General features: G+C 36.5%; 1 protein-coding gene across 1 annotated transcript; it reads right to left on the bottom strand.

Annotated features, from left to right (window-relative positions):
* Positions 1-820: 820 nt before the first annotated feature.
* AKAIN1 (A-kinase anchor inhibitor 1) lies at positions 821-19289 on the bottom strand. Its single transcript, XM_064705912.1, has 3 exons — positions 19115-19289; positions 19004-19081; positions 821-4007 (listed from the first exon to the last, which is right to left on the bottom strand). Exons 2-3 carry the CDS (start codon positions 19017-19019, stop codon positions 3817-3819), a joined length of 207 nt encoding a protein of 68 aa, XP_064561982.1. The 5' UTR covers positions 19020-19081; positions 19115-19289; the 3' UTR covers positions 821-3816.
* Positions 19290-23404: the final 4115 nt, after the last annotated feature.

Genomic DNA, 23404 nt, shown 5'->3' with positions numbered 1-23404 from the left:
AGAACATCATTTGTTGTTACTCATCTTTAGTGAAAGAAAAGACAAAAACCACACCAAAATGGAACATGTAGCACCACAGGGCTTCTAATGAAAGCCAAACTATAAATGTGAACTATTGTTGTTTTTGTGTTAGAACTAGCAAGCTCATATAACAAAATCCAAGTAGCAAGTCACTGGAGAAAAAGTGATGAGAAAAGAAAAGCTGCTTATGTTAATTAAACAAAGAAAATCTGCCTGGCAGACAAGAACAGCTTAGAAGCAAATGAATTTAAAATATGTATCTATTTCTTGGTGTTCCCTGAGCACACAGATAATATATGTGCTCACCCATTCAGTCTTAGGGATTAAAGAAATCATTGGGCATGTTGACTAAATCCAGGGAAGATGATCTTTAAAAACAAAAGTTCATACATGTCCACCTGGTGTTGTGAATGAAGTTCTGGAAGCAAAGAACAGAGATCTTACTTGTACTTGTTTTGAAGAGCAGGATACATCATAAATTTGAAACCTATTACCCAAAATAGGGAAAAAGATTCTGCCAGACCACACCATGAGGCACCAAAACCTAATGAAGAGAAAACCCATTCATCAGGCTCCATCAGTACTGCTGCTCACTCCTTACTGAGGCAGTGAAGAAGACATTTACTAATAGTTCAGGTTCTCCTCCCAGCTCCCACAAACTCTTTTGGCAACTTGATCCCTGTATTGTAAGAACCCCATTGTGAAAAATACTTTATGTCAAGAGTCAGGTTTTTATTAATTTAATTTCTTCTCAGACCTGAGTGGGTAACCAAAGGAATGAGTGAATCATATATTCTTTCAAGAATTCATTTTACTTCCTTTTATATTTTCTACTAATTGAAATTAAACTTTTTTTTTTAGCAAAGCCTTCAGTAATGATACATTAACTGTGTATTTGACATAGGCACACATTTAAAGAACAACTGCAGCATATTTCATGGTAATCATATTAAGAATAGTTACAAAGCAATTTTACATACTTACCATTGTAAATATACTATAATCTGAGACACTTAAAAAATATCACCAGAAAAAAATAAAATCATACATGACTTGAGTAGAGTCAGTAAGACTTCCAGGTGATTGTTTGCTATTGAATAAACATCCAAGAATCTCCAACTCATAATATTATCACAGAATGCTTTTTTATTTTTCTGAAATGATAAAATTAATATGGCTGTTTCCAAGTCACAGTTGTTGGTTTTATTTATTTTAGAGCAGAGATTTCCAGTGTGACCACACAGGACCAAAAACTTGATGTACAGTGGCATTTAGTAATCTGTTACAACATCCTGCTGTGGCCATGTGAATCTCCATTTAGGCATTGCTGCTTTATTAACCTTACAAAGAAGAGTGCATCATGATAATAAAATTGTTATAATCAACCTGAATGACAGCATAGCAAGCATAGTGCAGGATAGCCACACACATGTGATTCCTCTCTTCTTCTGGAGTTGTGATAAATATAATTTCACATATTTGTACAACATTTTGCTTACCACCGTAAGTGCTAATAAGTGGTAAGTTTGTTTTAATTACTTATATTTACCTTTTTGATTGCCTTGTATTTCTAAGATATGTATTTTTTTTGGTGCTGAATAAGGCATAAATTACTACACACCTCATGAGCACACAGTAAGTACTTCATGAGATTGTCTAATAAGCATATAAGAAGCCAAGGCTCCCAGTCATTTTTTATTTTCCAAGATATTAGACTTCTGATGGCATTGGTGTTCTGACAATGATGGACATGACTATTAAACAGTTGAGTAATAAATAGTGTGCCTAATAAGATGAGGGCAGTTGCAAAGAGAGAGTAAAGTGATATTGTAGAAGTGCACAGTGGGAGGACGAGTGGAATAGGCTAATATGAAGCAGTGGCAAAAGCCCAGATTCACTGGTTTTTTAAATTCTTCTCTTGCCAAAAGGATTAATTTTAAAAATGGCATAAAAAGAAACAGTTCCTGTTTCTGCTCATCAGCCTCAGAACTGAACCTTCATTCATGATCAGTTTTCTTAGGCTCTCAGAGAGAAAAATGCAAAGAGTGCTTAGAAAAGAAGTGCCTCCCAAACAAAGGTGAACTGGTGAAAAATCTAATGGTTAAAAAATAACTATTACAAAAACACATACGTGCCTCAAGACCCAACTACTTTCACCTTTCAAAGTTTGCTCGACTAAAAACTCACCCAGTGTCTACAGAAGTGAACCACCTGTGTACTTGGAATCCAGGTCAGTTTTCATTACTAGATTATTTGGAACACTTTCAATCATGTTGAATTCCTGTTTGCATTTTTAAGTGAAAGAAGATTGAGCTAAATCACTATCTTGTATGAGTCAGTGCTGTTAAATTAAAAAATTTAAAAAATAAAAAGAAACCAAGCAGATTACAAAGACTTAATATTACAGTATGTGGTTATTCATGACTAAGCCTCTGTCCAACAGAAGGAATCCCAAAATCGTTTAACAGAAGCAACAGGACACAGTAATAGCCAATTATTTAACCCACAGTCTCTGAGTATCATCTAGCTGAGTAGAAAAGCCATTAAGAAAGTTTTGCAGGGCATCTTCCTCTTTGTATTTCCAGCTGTATTACTACAGGAATACAGGAATTCATTTGAAGCAGAGCTACAAGCCATTTCTAGATTTAAATATACAGTTATTCATTTCACATGTATAATAGTGCAATCATCATTCCATAAAGGGAGCAATAAAAGTGAAGGGTACATTTATTTAATTTGTATTTTCAGAAACATCATGGATTTCTTCAGCTATATAGAGCAGTTGAAAGGATAAGCCCTGTATCACCAGCTTCACACAGTGCTATTTAAGTTGAATATGTAACAACTGCAAATATCTAAAGTCACTTTACACCCAGCAGGTGAGAAATACCTACCATGACAGAATTCAGATACTGTATATTTTCATCCTTAAAGATATTAATATATTCAACCTCCCTTTATTTAAGACACTTCAGTCTTCACTGTCTGTAAATCAAGACCCAGAAGAATTGCAAAACTGGAGCAAATTCTGGCCAACTTTTCTTCACATCAGTTCCTTTTCTTTCAATATCAAGAAAATTAAAAGGAATAGTTGAGGCACAAGTGATTTTTATGCAGAAGTATAGAAGTATTTAAATAAATAGACTAAAACTTCAGTATTTAACTTCTTTTAAAAAAAGACATAGATCATAGCTATATGATCATAGTCATAGATCACAGTCACTGCAGTCTTACTGGATTGCTTTTTTTCCCCCAAGATGAAAAAATACACTGGTTCACAGAACTTACCAAATCCACTTTTTACTGCCATCTCACACAGTTCATATCTAATCAGAGCAAAGTACAAACTCGTGCTTCAAGGGAGCCTGAAATCATTCTGCTACACCTCACAATAAACGATTTCCTCAGCCAAGAGAGCTTCAGTGAGCCCAGAAACGCAGGGAAGGGTCCGTCCAGCTGAACTGACGTAAATGGTGCTCGCAGAACTTAGCATGAAAGTGCACTGGCAACAAGCTTTTGAGAATAAGCTCATATCATAAGAGCTTGTGCTTGAAACTACTTTTACAGCTATGGTTATATTGTTTCTGTTAAGAGGCACTGCATAAATATGGAGTCATTCATCTAATGCACTTAGTATTTCTCAGATGAGGACTATTGCAGTTTTACCCTATGTCTAGGTGTGATAATACTTTGGTTTGCTTTACAGCAGTGGCATTGCACTAGCAATACAGCTGATACTAAAGAGAAGGCTGAAAACACTTGCAGACTGGAGTTGAAAAACCCCAATCTCCTCCTTTACTTCTTTTCATGCTTCTTGGTTAGTTTTCCTCTTTCTAGTTGGAGGCTTGTACCGGTGTTTGTTCGCTTCTCCTTTTGCTGGCTCTCCTGGGAAACTTGTTGCACTGCTCGGAGGATGGCAGTCTGCACAATCTGCTTGCTGGCAATCTGCAGCTTAACTTCATCTTGCTCCAGCCCTGGCTTCTCACCTGCCAGAGCCAAACAAAAAGAAAATGAGCTAAGAATTTGGGGTTAGTCCATGAAAACGTGAATGACAGAAAAAGAGGAGGGGGGAAGCAAAATCACAGAGTGACTGAGGACAGTTTATTACATAGGAAACCTGCCAATACTGAAGAAGATAAATTAGGGAGGAAAGTGCCTGTGCGTGCTCAGCACCACAGAACTGAATGAAGGGGGAGGTTTTGAGTCATACAGCTCAATTACCCACTCCCCAGCACTGGGGACAGCTGTGACTTCACAGCTGAAACAAGAACAGATGTGTTGTGCAGTAAGACAGGAAAGGTTTTCTCATCCAGCTGTGAATCACATCCATTTTGACTTGAGCTGTGCTTCTCAATAGGGAATTGGACTTTATTTTGCAAGTCTGACATGTACTCCCTTACCACCACACTAAAAAAAAAACACTGTTTCATTAACATTTCTTTTTTTTTTTTACTTCAGATTGAAAGCCTTCATCCATCAAATCCCAACTGACTTCAAGGTACAAGATTTTGTTTAGTGTTGTTTATTAACCCTTAGAAAGATTTTCAAAAATATCTGCAAAACATTAAGAAATACTCAGATTCCTGTAAGTAAAACAGAGAACATTTTCTATGACAACCTGTCAAATACATATTTTCATGTAAAACTTCCTTGTTTGGCTAAAGTTTTAAAATCTGGAGAAAAATTATGTAGTATGACTACTGACATCTGGTAATGAGGAAGAGTAGTTTATGTTAAGAGGTTTGTCTTTAAAAGTATTTTGACTCCTAGCATAAGTGGCAATTTGGACAATATAGAATAGTCTGTAATGGTCACAGATGATACTGATTTGAAAAAATAATTCTTACGTGCACTTATTGGCATATAGGAAATCTGTTTCTAATTGAAATGCTTAGACTAGGTGCTACTGACACCACTAGATTTGATTTTAAAGTTTTTAAAGACACTCAGTTCTTTCTTAGTTGACTGTTATGCTCATGTATTTCATTACATAGGATTAGTAGTTTACTGTCTGTTTTAATTACATATATTAAGAATTGTGTCCTGAGAGAAATCAAACAGAGTGAATTAAAGATCAGGTGCTTCTATGAGAGGTGCATATCTGAAATTGTGATGAATTCCCAATGTTCAGAGTTTTTTCAAGGAAACTTAACATAGAAAGAAAAGAAGAATCACTTGTTTCCTTAGGGAATATATTACATGCTTGAGGGAAGAGACAAAGGGTCCTGCACTTGGATCAAAGTAATGCCTGATATCAATGCAGACTGGGTGGTGAATGTATTACCAGCAGATTTGTGGAGAAGTACTTGGGGATACTGGTAGAGAAAAACCTGGAACTAAGATGGCTTGTAGTCCAGAAATGTATGCTGGTCTTTACAAAAAGGACATGGCCAGGAGCAAAGGGAGGTGATTCTACCCCTGTGCTCAGCCCCTATCAGACTCTGGTGTGCTGTGTCCAGGTCTGGGGTACTCATCACTTCACTGTAAAGACAAGTAAGAGGTTAAAACATAGGAAAATTGTTTTAAACTGGAAAAACTGACTGAAAAAATCACTTGAATTCTTGGAACAGTCAGATTCCCTGATTCAGTTTTTTCCACTTCTCAGCACTTGAAACAGTGTGGTTTTGGATGGAATTAAATGTTACTTAACAGATCAAGTATAATAATTCTTCACTACTCAAATATGAACTCACATTTTATCACTCATCTAATTAGTCTTCTTGCCTGGCTGAAAAAGATCAGTCAACACATCTGATGTTCAGAAGATAATGTATTAACAAAAGCAGGGATAAACATAAAATTCTAAATAAAAATGAATATGTTGGAATAGACAAAGAAGATATATGAAATATAAAAATTTTGCCGAAGCCACAAACCTCCAGAATATATAATTGAAAACATACTGCCATTAAGCACATCGCTGTTGAAAATTACTCAGTTTGCTCTCCTTAGGGATGCTTTGTTATTTATTTGGTCCTTGCCAATTGATCTACAAAATCTGATGTTTAAATATTTTTACTTTAGAAAGGTCATCCATAGCAACAGTCAGTTGAACAAAAAGAGATTTCAAGTGCATTTCTCTCTGGGCTTTTCAGCTGTTTATTCAGGAGCAAAACCTGTCTGAAAGCACCACACAGATAAGTGAGATGTAGAGTATGTCTGCTCAGCTCTAAGCCATTAGATGATTCTTTTATTTGCTGAGATAACCAAGAACAGAGAACCCAAAACCTCTGGACTACCTCTGCCCAGCCTCTGAGGGTTTACGTATGCACAGAAAGGAAATGAAGCAGCTTGAATAAACTTAATTAATATTTGTGTAAAATGGTTAGGATGATAGCAACCCAGATAACAAAAGAAAATTGGCTTCAGAGACAGAAAGAATCAAAGCTGTTGGCCCGGGGTGATGTGAACAATGACACCATTGGCAGCTTGTGTGGACCATCTAAATTAGAAACCAAGTGAAAATGATAGTTATTTTGGAGGGTGACCATATAAATTAGAAACCAAGTGAAAATGATAGTTATTTTGGAGGGTGATATCTGGCACTGTGTTTGACCCAGGTCTGAGCCTGTGTTGGGACCATTATTTGTAGGAGCTGGACTGCCAGAGATTTCAAGCAGTCAAAAACAAACATCCAGCTCCCCGGGTATATTGTATCTATTACAGCTGGTCCAACAGGACGTGATCCTGGGCAAGTGGTTCTAGATGACCCTGCTTGAGTAGGAGCTGGACAAGATGACCTTTAGAGGTCCCTTCCAACCACAAACCTACTCCATTCCTGTGATTTTGGCTGGCTAGGCTGCAATAAATCACAACTTTTCCACTTCCTGAATGAGTAAACAGCAATCTCCGAAAAAGCATCCCCACTACCTCCTCTTCTTCCAATTATTCATTTCAAGGAAAGCAGTTGGATAGTTGTTTCCTGAGAAGCTCACTTATTTATTGATACACTGGACCTACTCTGATTAAGAAGAAAGGAAAGCAGAGATGACTCATACAAGAATCCCAAAGGGGCTGAGCTGGAACATATTTATGTCCACCTTGCTGAAATACAGACTGCTGTGGACATCCAGGCAGAAATTCAAGTGCCTATAGAATTAATTAGGCACTTCAAGAACGGCACATTTTCAGTCTAGTAAAAAAAGGACATAGCTCCTGCTGGCTAGGTGTTTCATGTTTAGCTAATCAAAATGAGACTTACTAAGATGATAAAATATAATTCTTTTTTATCTACCATTTTTTTAAGATTTGAAGTATAACTGTTAAGTTAAAATTCCATGACAAATATGTCATTGAAGTAATTTCTGGGAAAAGCTTGAACATCAGAAACACATGATGCCTATTAGTTTGCCTTCTCTAAAGACTATATTTTCCTCTTGAAGTTAGAAAATCTTTATTTGTTCTCTATCTTTGGATGCTCACCCTTCATACCCAGCACCCCAATTCTGTAAATAGAGGAGTGAAATATCTGGGTTGAGGGATGTTAAATACAAACCAGCAAACTTATCATCAACACATGATGAAGCCTCTTTAGCATGTTTTTATTACCTTGTGCTACTCTCCATAAATTTAATGCCAACTAACTCAACAGATGAAAAGTAACTTTTAAACACTGGTCTGGTTCTGCAATCCAAAATACAGTTTGAGAGATCCAAAAACCATCAAAATCTTGGACTGGCTGCAGGAGTCAGTTACATATTCCATTTCTACCTAAAATTAGTGGTGTATATCAGTGCCTTGAAATTGGCTTGCTTGAGGATGCTCCCCATGAAGGGAAATATGACAGAAGTTTGGAAAAAGAATAAAAATACTTGAAGTAAATTCCAAGTACTCATTTCAATTAATAGAACTAATATGAGTTTAAGTCTAAGGACTCCTTGTGTGCAAGATTTACATCCTCTGAGACATTTCTACACTATGTAATATTCTAGAAAGTTATACATGGAAAAAAAAAACACTAAAGAAAAAAGCTTTTAGAGATCAAATGTTTAGGAAATTTACTCTAGTTGCACATCAGCCTTCTCTCATTTATACTCTCCACTTTCTTCAAAGTATCCTGAGTCACTTCCTTTCCAGCCTGCAATCAAAGTAGTCTCCTGCACTTTCTGTTGATATCCCCTGGGGCTATTTCCTTTCAGCTAGCTAGAAGTTAAATTTATTACACCTTTATAAAAAACTCCTAATAAGTAACACTCAATAATGGCTAATATGTTTGAATCAACAGCTAAGCTCCTTGCTGTACATTTTCCTAGAATTAATTGGAATACTATCATGAAGGTAAACTATGACAGGCATGATCTTGCAAAGATGCAAGTCTATCCCAGATCCACTAATGCTGTCAATAAGCAGTGAGGAGCTAAAGACCTTTACACTCACCTTTCCTCAAAGCTCGTAAGGTTTATTGTTCCTGTATGTTGTATAAACCATTTTGAATTTTAACTGTATCTAAAAATAAGAATAAAAATCACATTTCCCTAAATAAACTTCTGATCAATTTAAAACTCAGAATTATGCATAATGCATTCCCCTGTTAGCTAAAATTTAAATTTATGCAACAATTCTGAAGCTGAAAGAGCCAAGAAATAAATATATTTTTCTTCAAATTTACATAAGATTATACAGGTAGAGTCTTTAACTAAAAAATTTACCATTAGTTTTAGTAATATATTGCTTTGGATTGTAATAATTAATGATTACTCTTTCCTGCAACACTGCAACATTAGAATTAGTTTTTAAATAAAATTATTGTTATTATTATTATTATTAATTCAGGAAAAATACTGATCTCTGGAAAATCTCTCAATTCTATTGAAAATTATTACTCTAATTTTTTAACCCAGTTGACCATACTAATGAAAATTATAAATGGAATGAAAGTATTAATAGACAAGACCATGACGATTCGACTTCATCAGAAGGTCCAGTGTGGATGCATGGGAGCTGTGCATACAGCAAAAAGCTACATGTTGTTATGTAAATGGTGTTTATAAACTACAGATATTGAAAAACCTTGCAGAATCTGGCAGGTTTGTAATGACATAATGTATGTGTGAATGTTGTAATAATTAACATTAACATTCTTTGCATCAATATTGATATTCTTCTACAAGAAACCAAGCTCTGTTCTTTAACTTCCCTTTGCCATTAGGCAGTAACATATCTCTCCATCTTGTTGGCCACAACATAGGAGTTCCAGGTGAGCCTCCGCTGGCAAATACTTTGTAACCTGTGAATTGGAGTGGTTAAGATTTCTCCTTCTTTGATTTGCTTTAGAGGTTGGCGCTGGGATTTCAGCACAAGAAACCTAATTTGAAGAAGAGATTCACAATCAGGAAAAGTTGATGAGTCATTTTAATTACATTCAGAGTGAATGAACGTGGCAATCAGCCAGGGTTGAAGATTTTCCAACACATGTGCACAAACCAACTTTGCACATGAGAGTCATTAAAATATTTTGCAGAATTAGAAACCCAATTTGTCTCAATGTCAGTAATGGTACAAGCTCAGAGACCTCATTAAAAGGTCCTACAATGAAGTTACAAATTTAATATTTAAAATAAAAAAAAATTAGTAATAAATGTATTCTTAACTGCACTAGAGTTAATTCTGTCCAGTACCATTTCTCATGCTCTAAAATAGAGCCCAGTGAGGTCCTGACTAATAGCTGTCAAGCAGCAGGAGACAATACTCATTTACCCTGATTCCTTGAGGAAGAGAGGACACTGAACATAACAGAAATGCCAGAAGTACTTTAATGTAGGATCCTGTGTTTTTCCAATTTCCTGACATGCTGTGTGCAGGGGATTTCTAGTGAAAGTCAATGTTGCAAAGTTAAGGTTCAGTTCAGGTTTATTTTCTGCCCTAGCCTCATACCCAGTTCTTGCTGTTCAACCAGCATGGAAGAGGGACTGTATCATGAAAGGGGCCAGCACAGACTACTTTGCTCTTCAAAAAAACTTTTAAGAATGAAGCTGGAATAACTCTGCTCTGAATACAATTAGAGGAGGAATATAAAGGCAAAAGAGAATAACAGAAATGCAGATAAGCTGTCTCAAAAGACATACTAATATCTACACAGCAAGACTTCATTGTACCTTTTTATTCAGACATTAGCTATATCTCAACTCAGGTTTTGTAATTTTTTTCCAGAGAGTTTTTACTCTTTCTGAAGAGATAAGAATATCTGGAATTCTCTTTGGGTTTTTCGCTATATATAAAGCTATCTTTTTAAAGTCTCCAGCAAGTTATTTAATACAATTTGAAATATGCCAGTGAAAATGAATTTTTTAGATTAAGAGATTGCTGAGACCTCTCTATTCTTAAGCATTTTTTCAATGTTTTAGTAAGATTTCTTGCCATAGTTCAATAATATTAACTAAAACCAGATTATACACTTCAGTCTATATATTTTCTAGGTATTTTCACATATAGGAATAACTTGACTCCTTAAGGACTGCGTCTTTCAGCTTTGAAGTCTGAATGTAGTTAAAAATATTAATCACTGACAATTCTGTCACACCCAAACACATAAATGTGATACTCAGATTTTGGTCCCAAAAGGAGTATTTCTGGATTCAACAGAGTCTTAGGCTGCAGTTCAGTGTATTAAAAAGAAGATATTCCCTGAAGAGCATCTGGGACCAGCTGCTTCAAAGTTAATGAAAAATTTATATTCTCTTAATCTGCACAATTTTCCTACTTCTTTTAGAGAACACATTTCAAATACTAAAATAAGAAACCTCTCTACACCAAAAGCTATAATTCTTCCAGGGTGGGAGAGGTCCAGTGGCAGAGATACAGGTGATCATTATCGTAAAATCATAGATTGGTTTGCGTTGGAAGGCAGCTTAAAGAACATCCAAACCCCCTGCCATGAGGCATCCAGAACCTCTCTGGGCAACCTGTTTCTGTACCTCACCATTCTCACAGTGAAGAATTTCTTCCTGATATCTAATCTAAACCTTTCCTCTTTTAGTTTAAAACCACTCCCCCTTGTTTTATCACTATCTGCCCATATAAAAACTCAATCTCCCTGTTTTTATAAGCCCTTTTTATGCACTGGAAGTCTCCCTGAAGGTCTCCCCAGTGTCTTCCCTTCTCCAGGCTGAACAACCCCAACTCCCTCTAACTGACTTCATTGGAGAAGTGCTCCAGGCCTCTGTTCATCTTTTTTTTTCCTCTTCTCTGAACCCACACTAACAGGTCCATGCCCTTCTTGTGTTGAGGGTGCCAGAGCTGGATGCAGCACCACAGGTGGGATCTCACCAGAGTGGAGGGGGGGAGCCACCTCCCTTGACCTGCTGGGCACACTACTTTTGATGTAACCCAGGATATGGTTGGGTTTCAGGGCTATAAGTGCACATTGCTAGCTCATATCCAGTTTTTCATTCACCAGTAGCCCCAAGACCTTCTCATCATGGTTGATTTCAATGAGTTCTTCCAGTCTGTGCTTATCTCTGGAATTGCTTCAACCCATGTGCAGTACTTTGCACTTGGACTTTTGAACTCTATGAGGTCCTCAAGTTTGTCCAGGTCCCTCTGGACAGCATCCCATTCTTCTGCTGGGCCAACTGCAGAGCTCAGCTTTGTGTCATCTGCAAACTTGCAGAGGGTGCTCTCAATCCCACTGCCTGTGTCACTGATGAAGGTATCAAAGAGCACCAGTTTCAAGATGGGGCCCTGAATGACACCACTCATCATCTGACCACCTCTGCCTTCTATTTTCTACAGTTCAGATGCTCAAAGATTCCTATCTTAAAAAAAAAAAAAACATTAAGCACAGAATTCTAGATAACTTTAATGTAGGTCTTCTTAATCTGTATCAAAAAGCTCATTTTGATCCGCATTGAAACACAGCTTTTGTGTTAGAAGACTTCAGTATCCACCACTGTAAAGCATAAGCAAATGGCAAGTTTTCAATGGAAGCTTATTTTGTTAGCTGTTGTGTTTGGATTTCTATAACTTTCCATGGGTTTTGATCTCAAAGAACTAACTATGTAGAGGTTAATTAAAATTTGCAATATCTGAACCTGCTTTTCTTTTTAAGTGTAGAAAATAGGGAAAAGGTTACATAACCTATAAAAAGCCAGCAAACCTTCTGCTTTAGCCAGTGAAAACGCCCTGCTACATTTGAGATATATTTCAATCTATACCAGTATATTCAGAGTCAAAAATTGTCTGACCAAATGTCAGGTGAAACAGAGCCCTTCTCTAGCTCTAAAATAAATCCCAAACCCCATAATAAAAACCCCCAGGAAAAGAAACATCCCCCACAAAAAGCCCTAAATTTGCACACGCACAGCAGTACAGAAAAATTTCCCTGTTTATTTTAGAATGGGAGTGGAGTATGAAAACTGTAAATACAGCTATTAGCAACCAAGCCTGAGATTTTATATACTCATGTACATATATATAGATGTAGAATTTTGTATATGTAGAATCTCAGAATATGCTGAGTTGGAGGGGACCCATCAGGATTATTGGGTCCAACTCCTGCTCTGTTTGGGACAATCCCCAGGAGTCACACCATGTGCCTGAGAGTGTTGTCCAAATAGTTTTGAACTCTGTCATGCTTGGTGCCACGACCAGTTCCCTGGGGAGGCTATTCTAGTGCCATGACCACCCCCTGGGGGAAGAACCATTTTCTAATATCCAACCTAAATCTCCCTTGACACAGCTTCAGGCCATTCCCTTGGGCACATACACATGCACAAAGTCATGATAGAAAGTAAATCACAGATTATATAAAAGACACCTAGAAAGAGCAAAACCCTTTTTTTGAATTTTTAATTTCATAGTTGTAATCTTGACAGAATCTCTCTACAACAGGATGCCATCCCATGTTGTTTTCCACTCTTGGAACTGATTCTCTGTCTTCCCAGAGAAATATTTTATGCTATATTAAGAAAACTTACTTCAAGCAAAATGCAATGTCAATCTGCCAGTATTTAACAGAAGTATTAATGGATATGCAACCTTTCTGTACTGATAAATCATGAGTGGATTCACTGCCCAAAGACAGAAAATTCAGGGTTATTCTATCAATATACATACTACAAAGTGAAGCAACTATAAGCACAAGTAATCCACAGGAGGTTATGTCTGCCTTATCACTAGTGAAATGCCTGAGTAGAACATGGCTCAATTTACTTCTTCAGGCAAAAACATTTCCAACTCTCTTGAAGGAAGACAGCGTCTTCTGGAAACACAACCACAGGATTTGCAAGGGCAGACAACAGCAACACAGAGCTCACCTCCTCTGACTTCCGTTGCAAGGCACTCTAAAGGAACCTGAAGCATTTTAGGGCTACTCAGGTCAGCTTTTCATTTCTGATAACATCAGTAAAGACTATGTTCCAATTGACATTCACTAGATTTCTGTAGAATCTTTCAATTTATTGTGTAAAACACATGATGCACATGGGCAACTAATAGCCAAAAAACTTCACAAAGGCTATAATGAATTTGAATGCATTGCTTGCAAATAATTTTTGCTTAACCTAGTGTTTGTAACATAATACAATGTATTATGTCCTTAAAATCTTTAATAGACGAGGTTGGAAGTATAGAAAAAATCTACCATTCACTGTATTTTACAGTAAGGGCACTTATTTCCATTAGCACAATAAAACTTATAAGATTGGAACGGTATTATTTATGTCTATAACAAGTAAAAGAGAACAATCCACCTTCAAGAACAATGACTTGGAGGGACAAACTCTAGAGGTCAGTGTAACACATTCATTTTCTACATTCACGATTTGACTTTCCTGCTCAATAAACAGTTCAGTAAGGATGTTAATAAGGACTATGTCACTTATTACCACTATCCCCCAACTATGAACAGTTCCTTCAATATAGGCCATACACAGTCACTGTGATAACAGAATTCTTCTCACACCTAACCTGAATAGAATTTAATCCAGTGTCAGCAAAGTGAAATATGCCAGCCTCACTTATTCAAGACTTCAGTTCTGTTAAAAATTATTTGAAACAATAAATTCTGTGCCATTTTTAAACACAATGTTGAATTGTACTTTAAAGAAACATTGTACCTGGGACTGCTGATTGTTTTCTTAACTTTCTAAATTAATCATACTTCTGAATATCTATGAACTAAATTTCTTTCACCTCACTAATGAGGTCTGCTGGTGGAGTTTCACAGCAGGGGAAAGATGAATGTGTCACTGGGAAAAGGTCAGCACAAGAAACATTTTTCTTCAGCAAAAGAGAATAAGGAATTTCCTCCTATATGATTTTTTCCTACCAGGTGGCAAACACTTTGAACTACTGTTGAGAGCTGTAAATGCATTCAGACACTTCTGGGCAGCAACTGGCCTCCATACTCACTACCAGCCATAACAAATACTGGACAAAACCTCCATTATTTCAGACTGCATGAGGCTGACAAATAGTTTTGGTTTTCATTTTCAAATTATGTCCTACACATGGACTTTATCAACCTTAAGCTATCAAATAAGAATCCTATATGTATACAGATTTACATTTTTTATTAGGGATTTTTGGGGGGGAACTGTAGAACTCAGAGAATTAGCAGAATGTAGCCCATCAGTTAATAAGGACAAGGACTGTATCCTGTCTTGTTCTCATGGATGAAAGGCATTGCATAACTGAGTGCCAGAGTACCACAGTCAGCACAAACACTGGAGATATCCCACAACAGGGTACCTTCAAAGAAGTAAAGTTATTGATAGCAATTTTTGCATTCATGAACAGGCCCTTCCATACTGTCTTGATCTGCATATTGTGGTCAGGAATCTGCAATAGTACCTGTAACATTGTAATCAAAAAAAAAAAAAAAAAAAAAAAAAAGAAAAATTAAGTCAAGAAATTTCACATCTTCACATTCTTCAACACAACAGGTTGTTGTTATCCCAGTTTTTCCACTGGAGAAGATCAGGAGTATTCAGACCAGTAAGAACATCTGTTTCAGTTTGCAGCTGCTATTTCTTCAATTGCAGTGTAATGAGATTCCTAAAATGTTTGGTACAGGATGCATTTCTGATCTTCAGTGTCATTATACAAGTCTGCTGTGTTGCTCCCAGCTTAAAAATGTCAAGAACAGCTGCGCTGATGAAAAGCTCGTTGAAAACCTACTGGTGTTGCTGTTGCACGAAAAAGGCGCTGAGCTGTGAACATTCTGACTTCTCAAATGTCTATCTTTAAACTTTGTTTTCACACTTTTTTTAACACAAAAATATTGATACAAAAATTAATTCTATATCCTCCTCCTCCTTCTAGAACTATAGGGTGTTGAATAAAGCATCTGAGTTTCTAGTTACAGAGAAACTGTCAGGTAAAAAGAATTCTTCAAATTACACTGACAAATAACAAGATTCACCTGAAAGATGAAATCACACGATTCAAAGCAGATACAAGCTTAAGAAAGGAAGTGTTTGACCTGAAACAACCTGTCAATGTAAATATTCCAGTGTTTCTTGAGGTATTCAGTTCAAAATTGATTCCTTTCTAAAATAAACTATGCCAACAAACAAACAAACAAAAAAACCCAAAACCCAAAAAATCACAGCTTTGTACTGGATTAAACTATTATGGCCTGCAGTGATGAGACTCTATTATTTGGTTATTTAATTTATGGCTTTACAGAGTAAGAGTCAGACATAAGTGTTCGAGTGATTTGTGCAAAATAGCATCAGAAACATATTCTTGAAGCATGAAAAACACCTTTGTATTGTGTTTGTTTAGACCAATCATAAGAAAATAGTATTTTTTTAATCTTTGCATTAGGAAAACATTTTGGAAATTAAAAGAAGCAAGGAATATGCCCAAGATAATTTTTGGAAAAGTAAAAGTCTGCTAAAAAGTAGTTTGATTGGCAACATTTAAAGTTACTGTTAAATCTGGTAAATGCTGATATTGGAAGTGATTATATTCTTGTAAACTAATGATCTGCTATCAGCAGAAACCTTGCTGCATAATCTAATTTTTACTAATGTGTTAGAACAAATAAATGGTTTAATGACTCTTCATTTCCTACCTCACAATGGCATATATTAAATCTGTGGAATTATCTATAGTTAGCAATATTTTATAGGCTAATCTGGCTAATTCTGTAATACACCATTCCTTGAAGAAAATTTAAGAAAAACTTTGCAAGAAGATCTGAAATTTCAAAATTATGACTTCTCTCTGCTTTTTTGGTCTAATCTTAGAAATTTCATGGTTCTCTACTGCAGTTTTATGCGTACCTCCATCCTTACATGCAATTTAAAATGAAATATTGTTATCTACATCTCAAACTGCCCAAAGTATTTCAGTTCAGGAAAATTAAAGAAGCTAAACCTTGCAATGTGTAGCTTGTGTGAATTTCATGTGTCATCCCCCATTCTAAGGGCAGCACAACATGTGTGAATTATCCAGGGAAATGAATGCCAGACATCTCACAGAGCTTGGACTGCATTTCCTATACATCAGCACATCATTAATCAATCAGCAGAAGACAATGCAATGAAGCCCCAGTCAAATTAAACCAAGTAATGAAAAAATGCACTCTTAGTTCCTTTTCTGGAACAGTCTGAATATTAATTTTCACTGGGAAGGAAGAATATGAATAAATGTAGAAAATTAAGAATACCTTTTTGCATACCTACAAATAGCAATACACTGTCTAAAATGAACGAGGACATCCAATTTAGGCATGGAATACTGGCCATTTTATTATATTTTTATCTATCTATCTATCTATCTATCTATCTATCTATCTCAGTAATAGCCAGGCTTCTTTCGATGTTGCTTCTTTTTGTCCTGTTTTGTTGTGTTATTTTTCAACACAGGAAATAATAAGTTTTAGGGAGTTGAAGATTAACAGGAAAGTATGTATTCAGTAAATAGTCAGTCAGCTTTGCCTTTTAAAAAGTTATTTAAACTTGATAAGCTGATTCTACTTAACAGTTTATAAATATAGTCCATTAATTCAGTGTTCTGAAATAATATATCCAAGACCTTAAGAAAAAGACCATCATCCTTTTCATCTGCAAAATCTTATCTTTGTTATCAGGTAAATGACTTCCATAATTTTTGTTCCTGGAAAAAAATTTTCTCTTAATTGTTGTGTTGTTTGCTTTTTTCTATCCCATCCTGGAGGTTTATATTTCTGACCCTAACCATTTACAGTTAGATAATTCTTTTACTTCCTCTCCCTTCACACCCCAACAAATAAATGGAACAGAAAATGAGGTCATTCATCACAGTGAGATAAAATCAGAAAGTTGACTGAAGAAAGGAAAGTCAGTTTCTTAGTAGACTTATAGTATTTTTACATCATATGGCCTTAAGTACTATGAAGAAGCTAAAGATGCATAAACCTCTTAATTTTTTTTTTTATTTTTAATTTCTGGTGAAGAGATAATGCCAGGGCAGAGCTGATTTGCAGGGAAGAAAAGCAATAAAAAATTGGAATCTACTCAGGCTTGCTCTGTCTGAACACAATAGATTGTTTTATCATCTCTTTTACTAATTCTCATTTAGTTGCCCTAAGTATTTTATGGCAACATTTGCAAGGAGACCATGGGCTTTTCTTTGAGTAAAGGAAAACTGAAGGATGACCATATAAAACAGTTTTAGACAGAGGATTTTTTTTTTTTTCTGTCTATGGATTAGAGTGGTGAAAAGAACAATTCATGCAGTTATTAATGAGCTTTGGGGTTTGTTCTTCTTCAGTCTTCGGAGAAAAAACGTGCATGTTTTCATTATTTTAGCGGTAATCTCTTCCTGAAGTATTCCAGTCCCACAGAGAATTTAAAAAACTTGTACAGTTAATGGTGACAGTGTGACAGACAAAAGGAGTTCAGGAAAAAGCCACTAATGCTGAAGATGAATTACAAAAAGCAGTGGATTGTTCTATTAAGACAAATAACTTGACCCCAATTTCGGAGCATGATGTAAACACGAATATATGAAATTAGAGAGCAACCAGGCAATTAAATAGGCAAAATTAATGAGATGGTTAAAAAAAGATACTATTTTTTAAAAAAATTAAACTGAATTGGGTAGCAAAGTCAGACCCAAGATTTTTTTTTAATACAAAAGTGTAAAACTTTTGGATTCTTACCCTTTCAGAGATTGGATATACAACTTTATGAATGATAAAACTGCTGTTAGCTTTGCAAAACAAAGGTATTAATAGTTATTCATTGTCAAGTTGCAGTGTTTGCTTTCCCTTTTCTATTGACCCACTATTTTACTGAAAGTTATACATTTTTAATGAAGTTATTTTCAAGTCATGTCCCTACAGAAGATATTACTCATGACTTACACTTACACCCTGGAGCTACTGGAGGGCCTCTCACCCCTCTCATCCTTTTCCGAACAACCAACTGCCTATTTCCAAGCAGAATGTACCAAATCCAATAAAAAATTGCTGTAGTTTTGCTTCTTTTATGGGTTAACACAAAAGTATACTATGCACTAGAGATTCTGCACTCTTATACAGTGAACTATCACATTAGACACGAACTGCTGAAATCTTCAATTTAGCTCCAGTAAAAACTGGACTAAACAAACTTTCTGTTCTCTTTCATTCAAATACTTATTTTGTTTTGAGGAGGAAGAAAGAGGAAATGAAATTTATAAATTATCTCCATGAGTTTCAGGGATGGTCGTATTAGCAGCCACTGTTGTGGGTGCAGAGGGGGATTCACTCTCCAGTCACTGAAAGGCCACAACTCCCTTCGTGACCCTTTAGTGCAGTCTGACAAGCACAGCACCCTGCACACTTCTATAGGAGGCTCCTGTCCCTGATGAGAACCACAGGGGTGACCCTTATAACCTTTGGATCCACAGCTAAGAAATTCTAAGCTAAACATCCTCGTTTGAACCTACCTGCCTCTGCCTGCTGGCAGCTCTGCCTCACCCATTACCCACTCCCCGCAGCACCTCTCCAGCACGGCCGGGGCCTTCCTGCGAGGCTACCCGGCTGGGATCGGGATGCAGCTGCCCTTACCTGGAGCGAAAACCATGATGCCGCCCGGGCAGCACGGCTTAGCACCTCAGACAGCTCCGGCCCCGCTGGGATCAGCACCTCAGACAGCTCCGGCCCCGCTGGGATCAGCACCTCAGACAGCTCCCGGCCCCGCTGGGATCAAGGCCCGGACGTCGCCCGCCCCTGTTGGGATCAGCACCACGGCCAGCGCCCGGTCCTCCTGGATCAGCACCTCGGCCAGCGCCCGTCCCGCCGGGCTCAGCACCACGGACAGCGCCCGGCCCCGCACGGCGGCGGAGGCGGCCGCGGTCCCTCCCTCCACAATGCGGCGGGGCGGGGAGGGGGCCGGGGCGCCCGCACGGACACACACACACACACACACACACACACACGCACACACACACGCACACGCACTCTCCCTCTCTCTCTTCCAGGGAATCATCACTGCCATAACTCCTTACCCTGCAGTAGCAGCAGGGGTAAGGGCAAAAAGGAGAAAGGCAACAGCGATCTGCCCGGCAGGGAGACTGGCTAATTGCTCCTAATTACCCCTCTCGACAACAGTCCCGCTGTCTGACATTTTGGGGTGCGCTGCTTTCAATGCAAGCTGACAGCACTGGTAATAGGCTTCAGCAACACCACACTTTGTCACAGGATTTTTGCTTCCAAAAGCTCAGATGCTGAGGAATTTATACTCTGATTTCACAGGCCCGTTAACCCAGCTGTACCCAACAGCAGCACTTTAAGAGGCAACATGAATATTTCGGCATATAAAAGACGATATCAAGGCCAAACAGTAAAGAAAATAATGAATAGCAATAAAATAAAGACTATGAGGGTCAACAGCAGAAGACTACTTTCCTACCAACTTTTATGTTTCAGGTTTAATTTACTTTTGTTTGTACAACCCATAGTCAGGATTCTTTTGGGCCATGAACTTCTACAGTAGAAGTGAGAAACACGCAACCTGATGGGAAAAGCTTTACAAAAACTAACTCTGCTCTTTAAACCTAACTTGCAAGAGGGATTTTGAAAAACATTATCAGGGTAAATTACAGAAAGTACATTAAAAAAAACCCTGTACAGATTTGCATGTATATGTTTGCAACATGCAATATATTTTCCAATCATATTTTCATAACTTAAGATACTCTTACAAGCTTATTTCATTCTTTTCATAGTCAAGCATTTCATGGACACAGAATTCTCCAATTAAACTGAAATATTTGAAGTCTCAAAATAAGACCTTATTCTTAAAATACAGAAAAGACTGACCTCCTTAAATAATATTGCTTGTATGCTTCAGCTAGAACTCAAGAGTGGCATCACTGTCAAAGTTAAACTAATTATTTGGTGATGGTTTTTGGTTTTTTTTTTTTTTTTTTTTGAGGGAAGGTTGTTAGTTTGTTGGTGGTTTTTTGTTTTTGTTTTTGTTTTGTTTTTCTTTTTCTTTTTTTTTAAAGTGTGTCACATCATTTCTCCTTGGGAATTCGTTCCAGAGGATTTATCTTCACTTACCATTTCTAGTATCCAGTTTCTGGATATTTCTATTATTCCCCTTAGCAATTTCAGCTTCTTTATTACTATTTGTTTCCCTCTTCTGTCTTATATTTCAGGGATCAGTTTCACTTCTCTCAGATGGCAACTGAATGAACATAAACATACCCCTAGTTGCTCAGGAATGGTGTTCCCTTTAAAAATGTGACACCAAAAATCTCTATTCTAACAGTTTCTCACCTATCATTATTCCCATTCACCTTAAGTATGGGAACCAATTACCTAAGAACTCAATTAGAAGAATTTCTAGTAAAAGTATCCCACACAAAATACAGAAATGAATGCAAGTCCTCAATATTCATCATTCTTAGGAGAAAGGTGAAGGATACCCCATAATCTTTAGAAAACCATGACTGATCCATAATCTGAAAAGATTGTAAGAAAACTTATACTGGTATATTTATGATATATCTGTTACATAGCCCTTAATGCTTGATGCAGAGTTATCTATCATTTAAAAAAGGTATTAAAGCACTTCTCAAAAAAATTCCTATCGGACATATTTCTATTACATACATTCTCAAATTATATGGATGTTTCTAAGGGATTGTTTTGAGATGGTGGAGCAGCATGCTAACAGATTTTTAAAACAATAAATACAATTAGGTGATATCAAAATCTGTAAGTAACCTGCAAAATTCTAGGTGGGTAACAGAACTTACATCATTTTGGTGAAAGAATTCAGTTCATTACCTGGATGATGCCAATGAACATCTTTCTTTAACTGCTATCTGTATTTAATCTGATAAATAACTCAAACCAGTCACATTTTATTCTAAGGTTTTCCATTTTCTTGCTTAAATTACAAGCTAACAGCAAGTAATGTTTTCTGTTAGAGGAAAAAATGCTATCAAAAAGCTTTTTGAACTTATTTTTGTTATAACGTTAATTTCTGGACTTTGGATTGGGTCACAAGTTCAAATGCACCCAAAAAATCACTGAAATAACTGCACAGGACAGAGGTCTATAGTGAACTGTCACCTCAGAAAGAGTGTGCAGTTAATGCAGTACAAATCCTGAAACTAAGAGTGCACTAATAATTTTTTTTTCATTCAACTTCAGGTAAGTGGAAAACAACACTAGTTATGCCCACTTATACAAAAAAAATCCCTTGAGAATTAAGCACATTGGTAAAAAGGAGAGTATATAATTAAACACAATACATTCAAAGAAGTTCCATCAACATGTATGAAACAGGAAGCACAAAAACACTTGCAGAAACATCTGCATAAATTTTTATCAGTAATCACAGAGTCCTCGCCATGTATATAATTTAAATTATTAATCTTTAAGTGAGGAATTACTGATTCCCATGTAACACCTGTGGACATAAAACTTCTTTTTTAATGTATCTTGAAATACTTTTTTAAGGATGTCTTGGCTTACTTATAAAGTACTTCATTAAAAACTTTAACACTTTTTTAACAGATAGCTAATATATCTAGACAGTTACAAAAATCATGTTGACTGATGTCACATTAAATCACCCATGCTATACATAGTTCTGTGGATTTAGACCCAAAGCAAGCCCTTTATACTAATGTAGCTGAGAACAATTATTTGGTTACACAGGTTCAGAAGCTTAGTAAATCTCTATTCAGGAAGGAGCACTTTCCACCTAGTGACGTGCAAGGTTTCCATGTTCTGTTAACAAAAACGTAGAGCTAATATTTTACAGGTAGTATTTTAAACCCTTTTCTAAAAGAATCATGCAGAATGAATCACCTAAACATAAATGAACACATTCTATAATAAAATTAATACAAAGGGATAAGATTTCATATGTCTTACATCAAATACATTCAAAAGTATATTTTGTAAAATTTTTTTTACCCAACTTTGAGAACTAATTATCTCTCAGCCTTTTTCTTTATTTCTTCCCACACTTGTACATTAATAATCAAATCTAAATTTTTGGGAGGGAAAAGTAGGAAACTGCTTGAATTATTTGATGTCTTTTGCTATATTGTCTAAGATCATAATGGTCTTCAAAAAGCAATTACAGTCACTGTAATCTTACAGTTAAGCTTAACATAAAAATCTTTACTAGCCAAGATGCAAGATATTACATCTGAAACTGCAAGGAAGCTGTCTAGAGGAAATTGTGACCGGTTGTCATCAAGAAATATCTAAACATTAGATGACTATTTGAAATGTCAAATTGCAATCTGTACAGCAGGGACCACAATAGTCAGGATCCTAGATTTAGAAATCTAACATTTAGTACCTCTCTGATCAATGTACCTCTAACAGACAGAAGTAGAGAATAAAAAGGGAAGGTAGAAAAGAAAAAATAAAAATAGACACAAGTGCCATTCTCCTGAAAAAATAATGAAATGAAAAGTCAGTTACCTTTCCATGAGTGCTTCAGAAGAATAGCAGAGCACAGCAGCCAAAGTGGTGACAACATGTAGGCCAGAAGCAAGAACACGCAACATTTCCCAAAACAGTAAAAAGTGAATACCACTAAAGATAAGTGTGGCCAATAGTATTTTAATCCATTGGTCAATTCATTTTTCTTAATTAATCTGATAAACTACATAATAGTCCAGGGCTGTGATTTACAACTATGAAAATATTTTAGACAGAGTCTAGGAGAAATAGCTGTACAGTTTTGTGGTGGTTTTTTTGGTTTGTTTGGGTTCTTTAAAGTATCACAAAGATGCATCCATCCCAGGACTTCTCACAGCCTGTAAAGATATCCCAAAACACCCACATCCATCTAGGTAATATTTCTAGCTGATTATATTGCCACCCTCACAACATCTGAATGCCTTGCACCCATTAATGATTATCTTCAAACAGTCCCATAAAGAGTAAATTGTTATCTTTCTGTTATAGAGAGGAGTAAAAATTAGAGAAGCT

This window comes from Zonotrichia leucophrys, chromosome 2 (assembly GCF_028769735.1).
Source record: "Zonotrichia leucophrys gambelii isolate GWCS_2022_RI chromosome 2, RI_Zleu_2.0, whole genome shotgun sequence".
NCBI lineage: Eukaryota > Metazoa > Chordata > Aves > Passeriformes > Passerellidae > Zonotrichia > Zonotrichia leucophrys.
The sequence above is the reverse complement of the archived record's forward strand: the minus strand, read 5'-3'. Positions and strand labels throughout refer to the sequence as shown.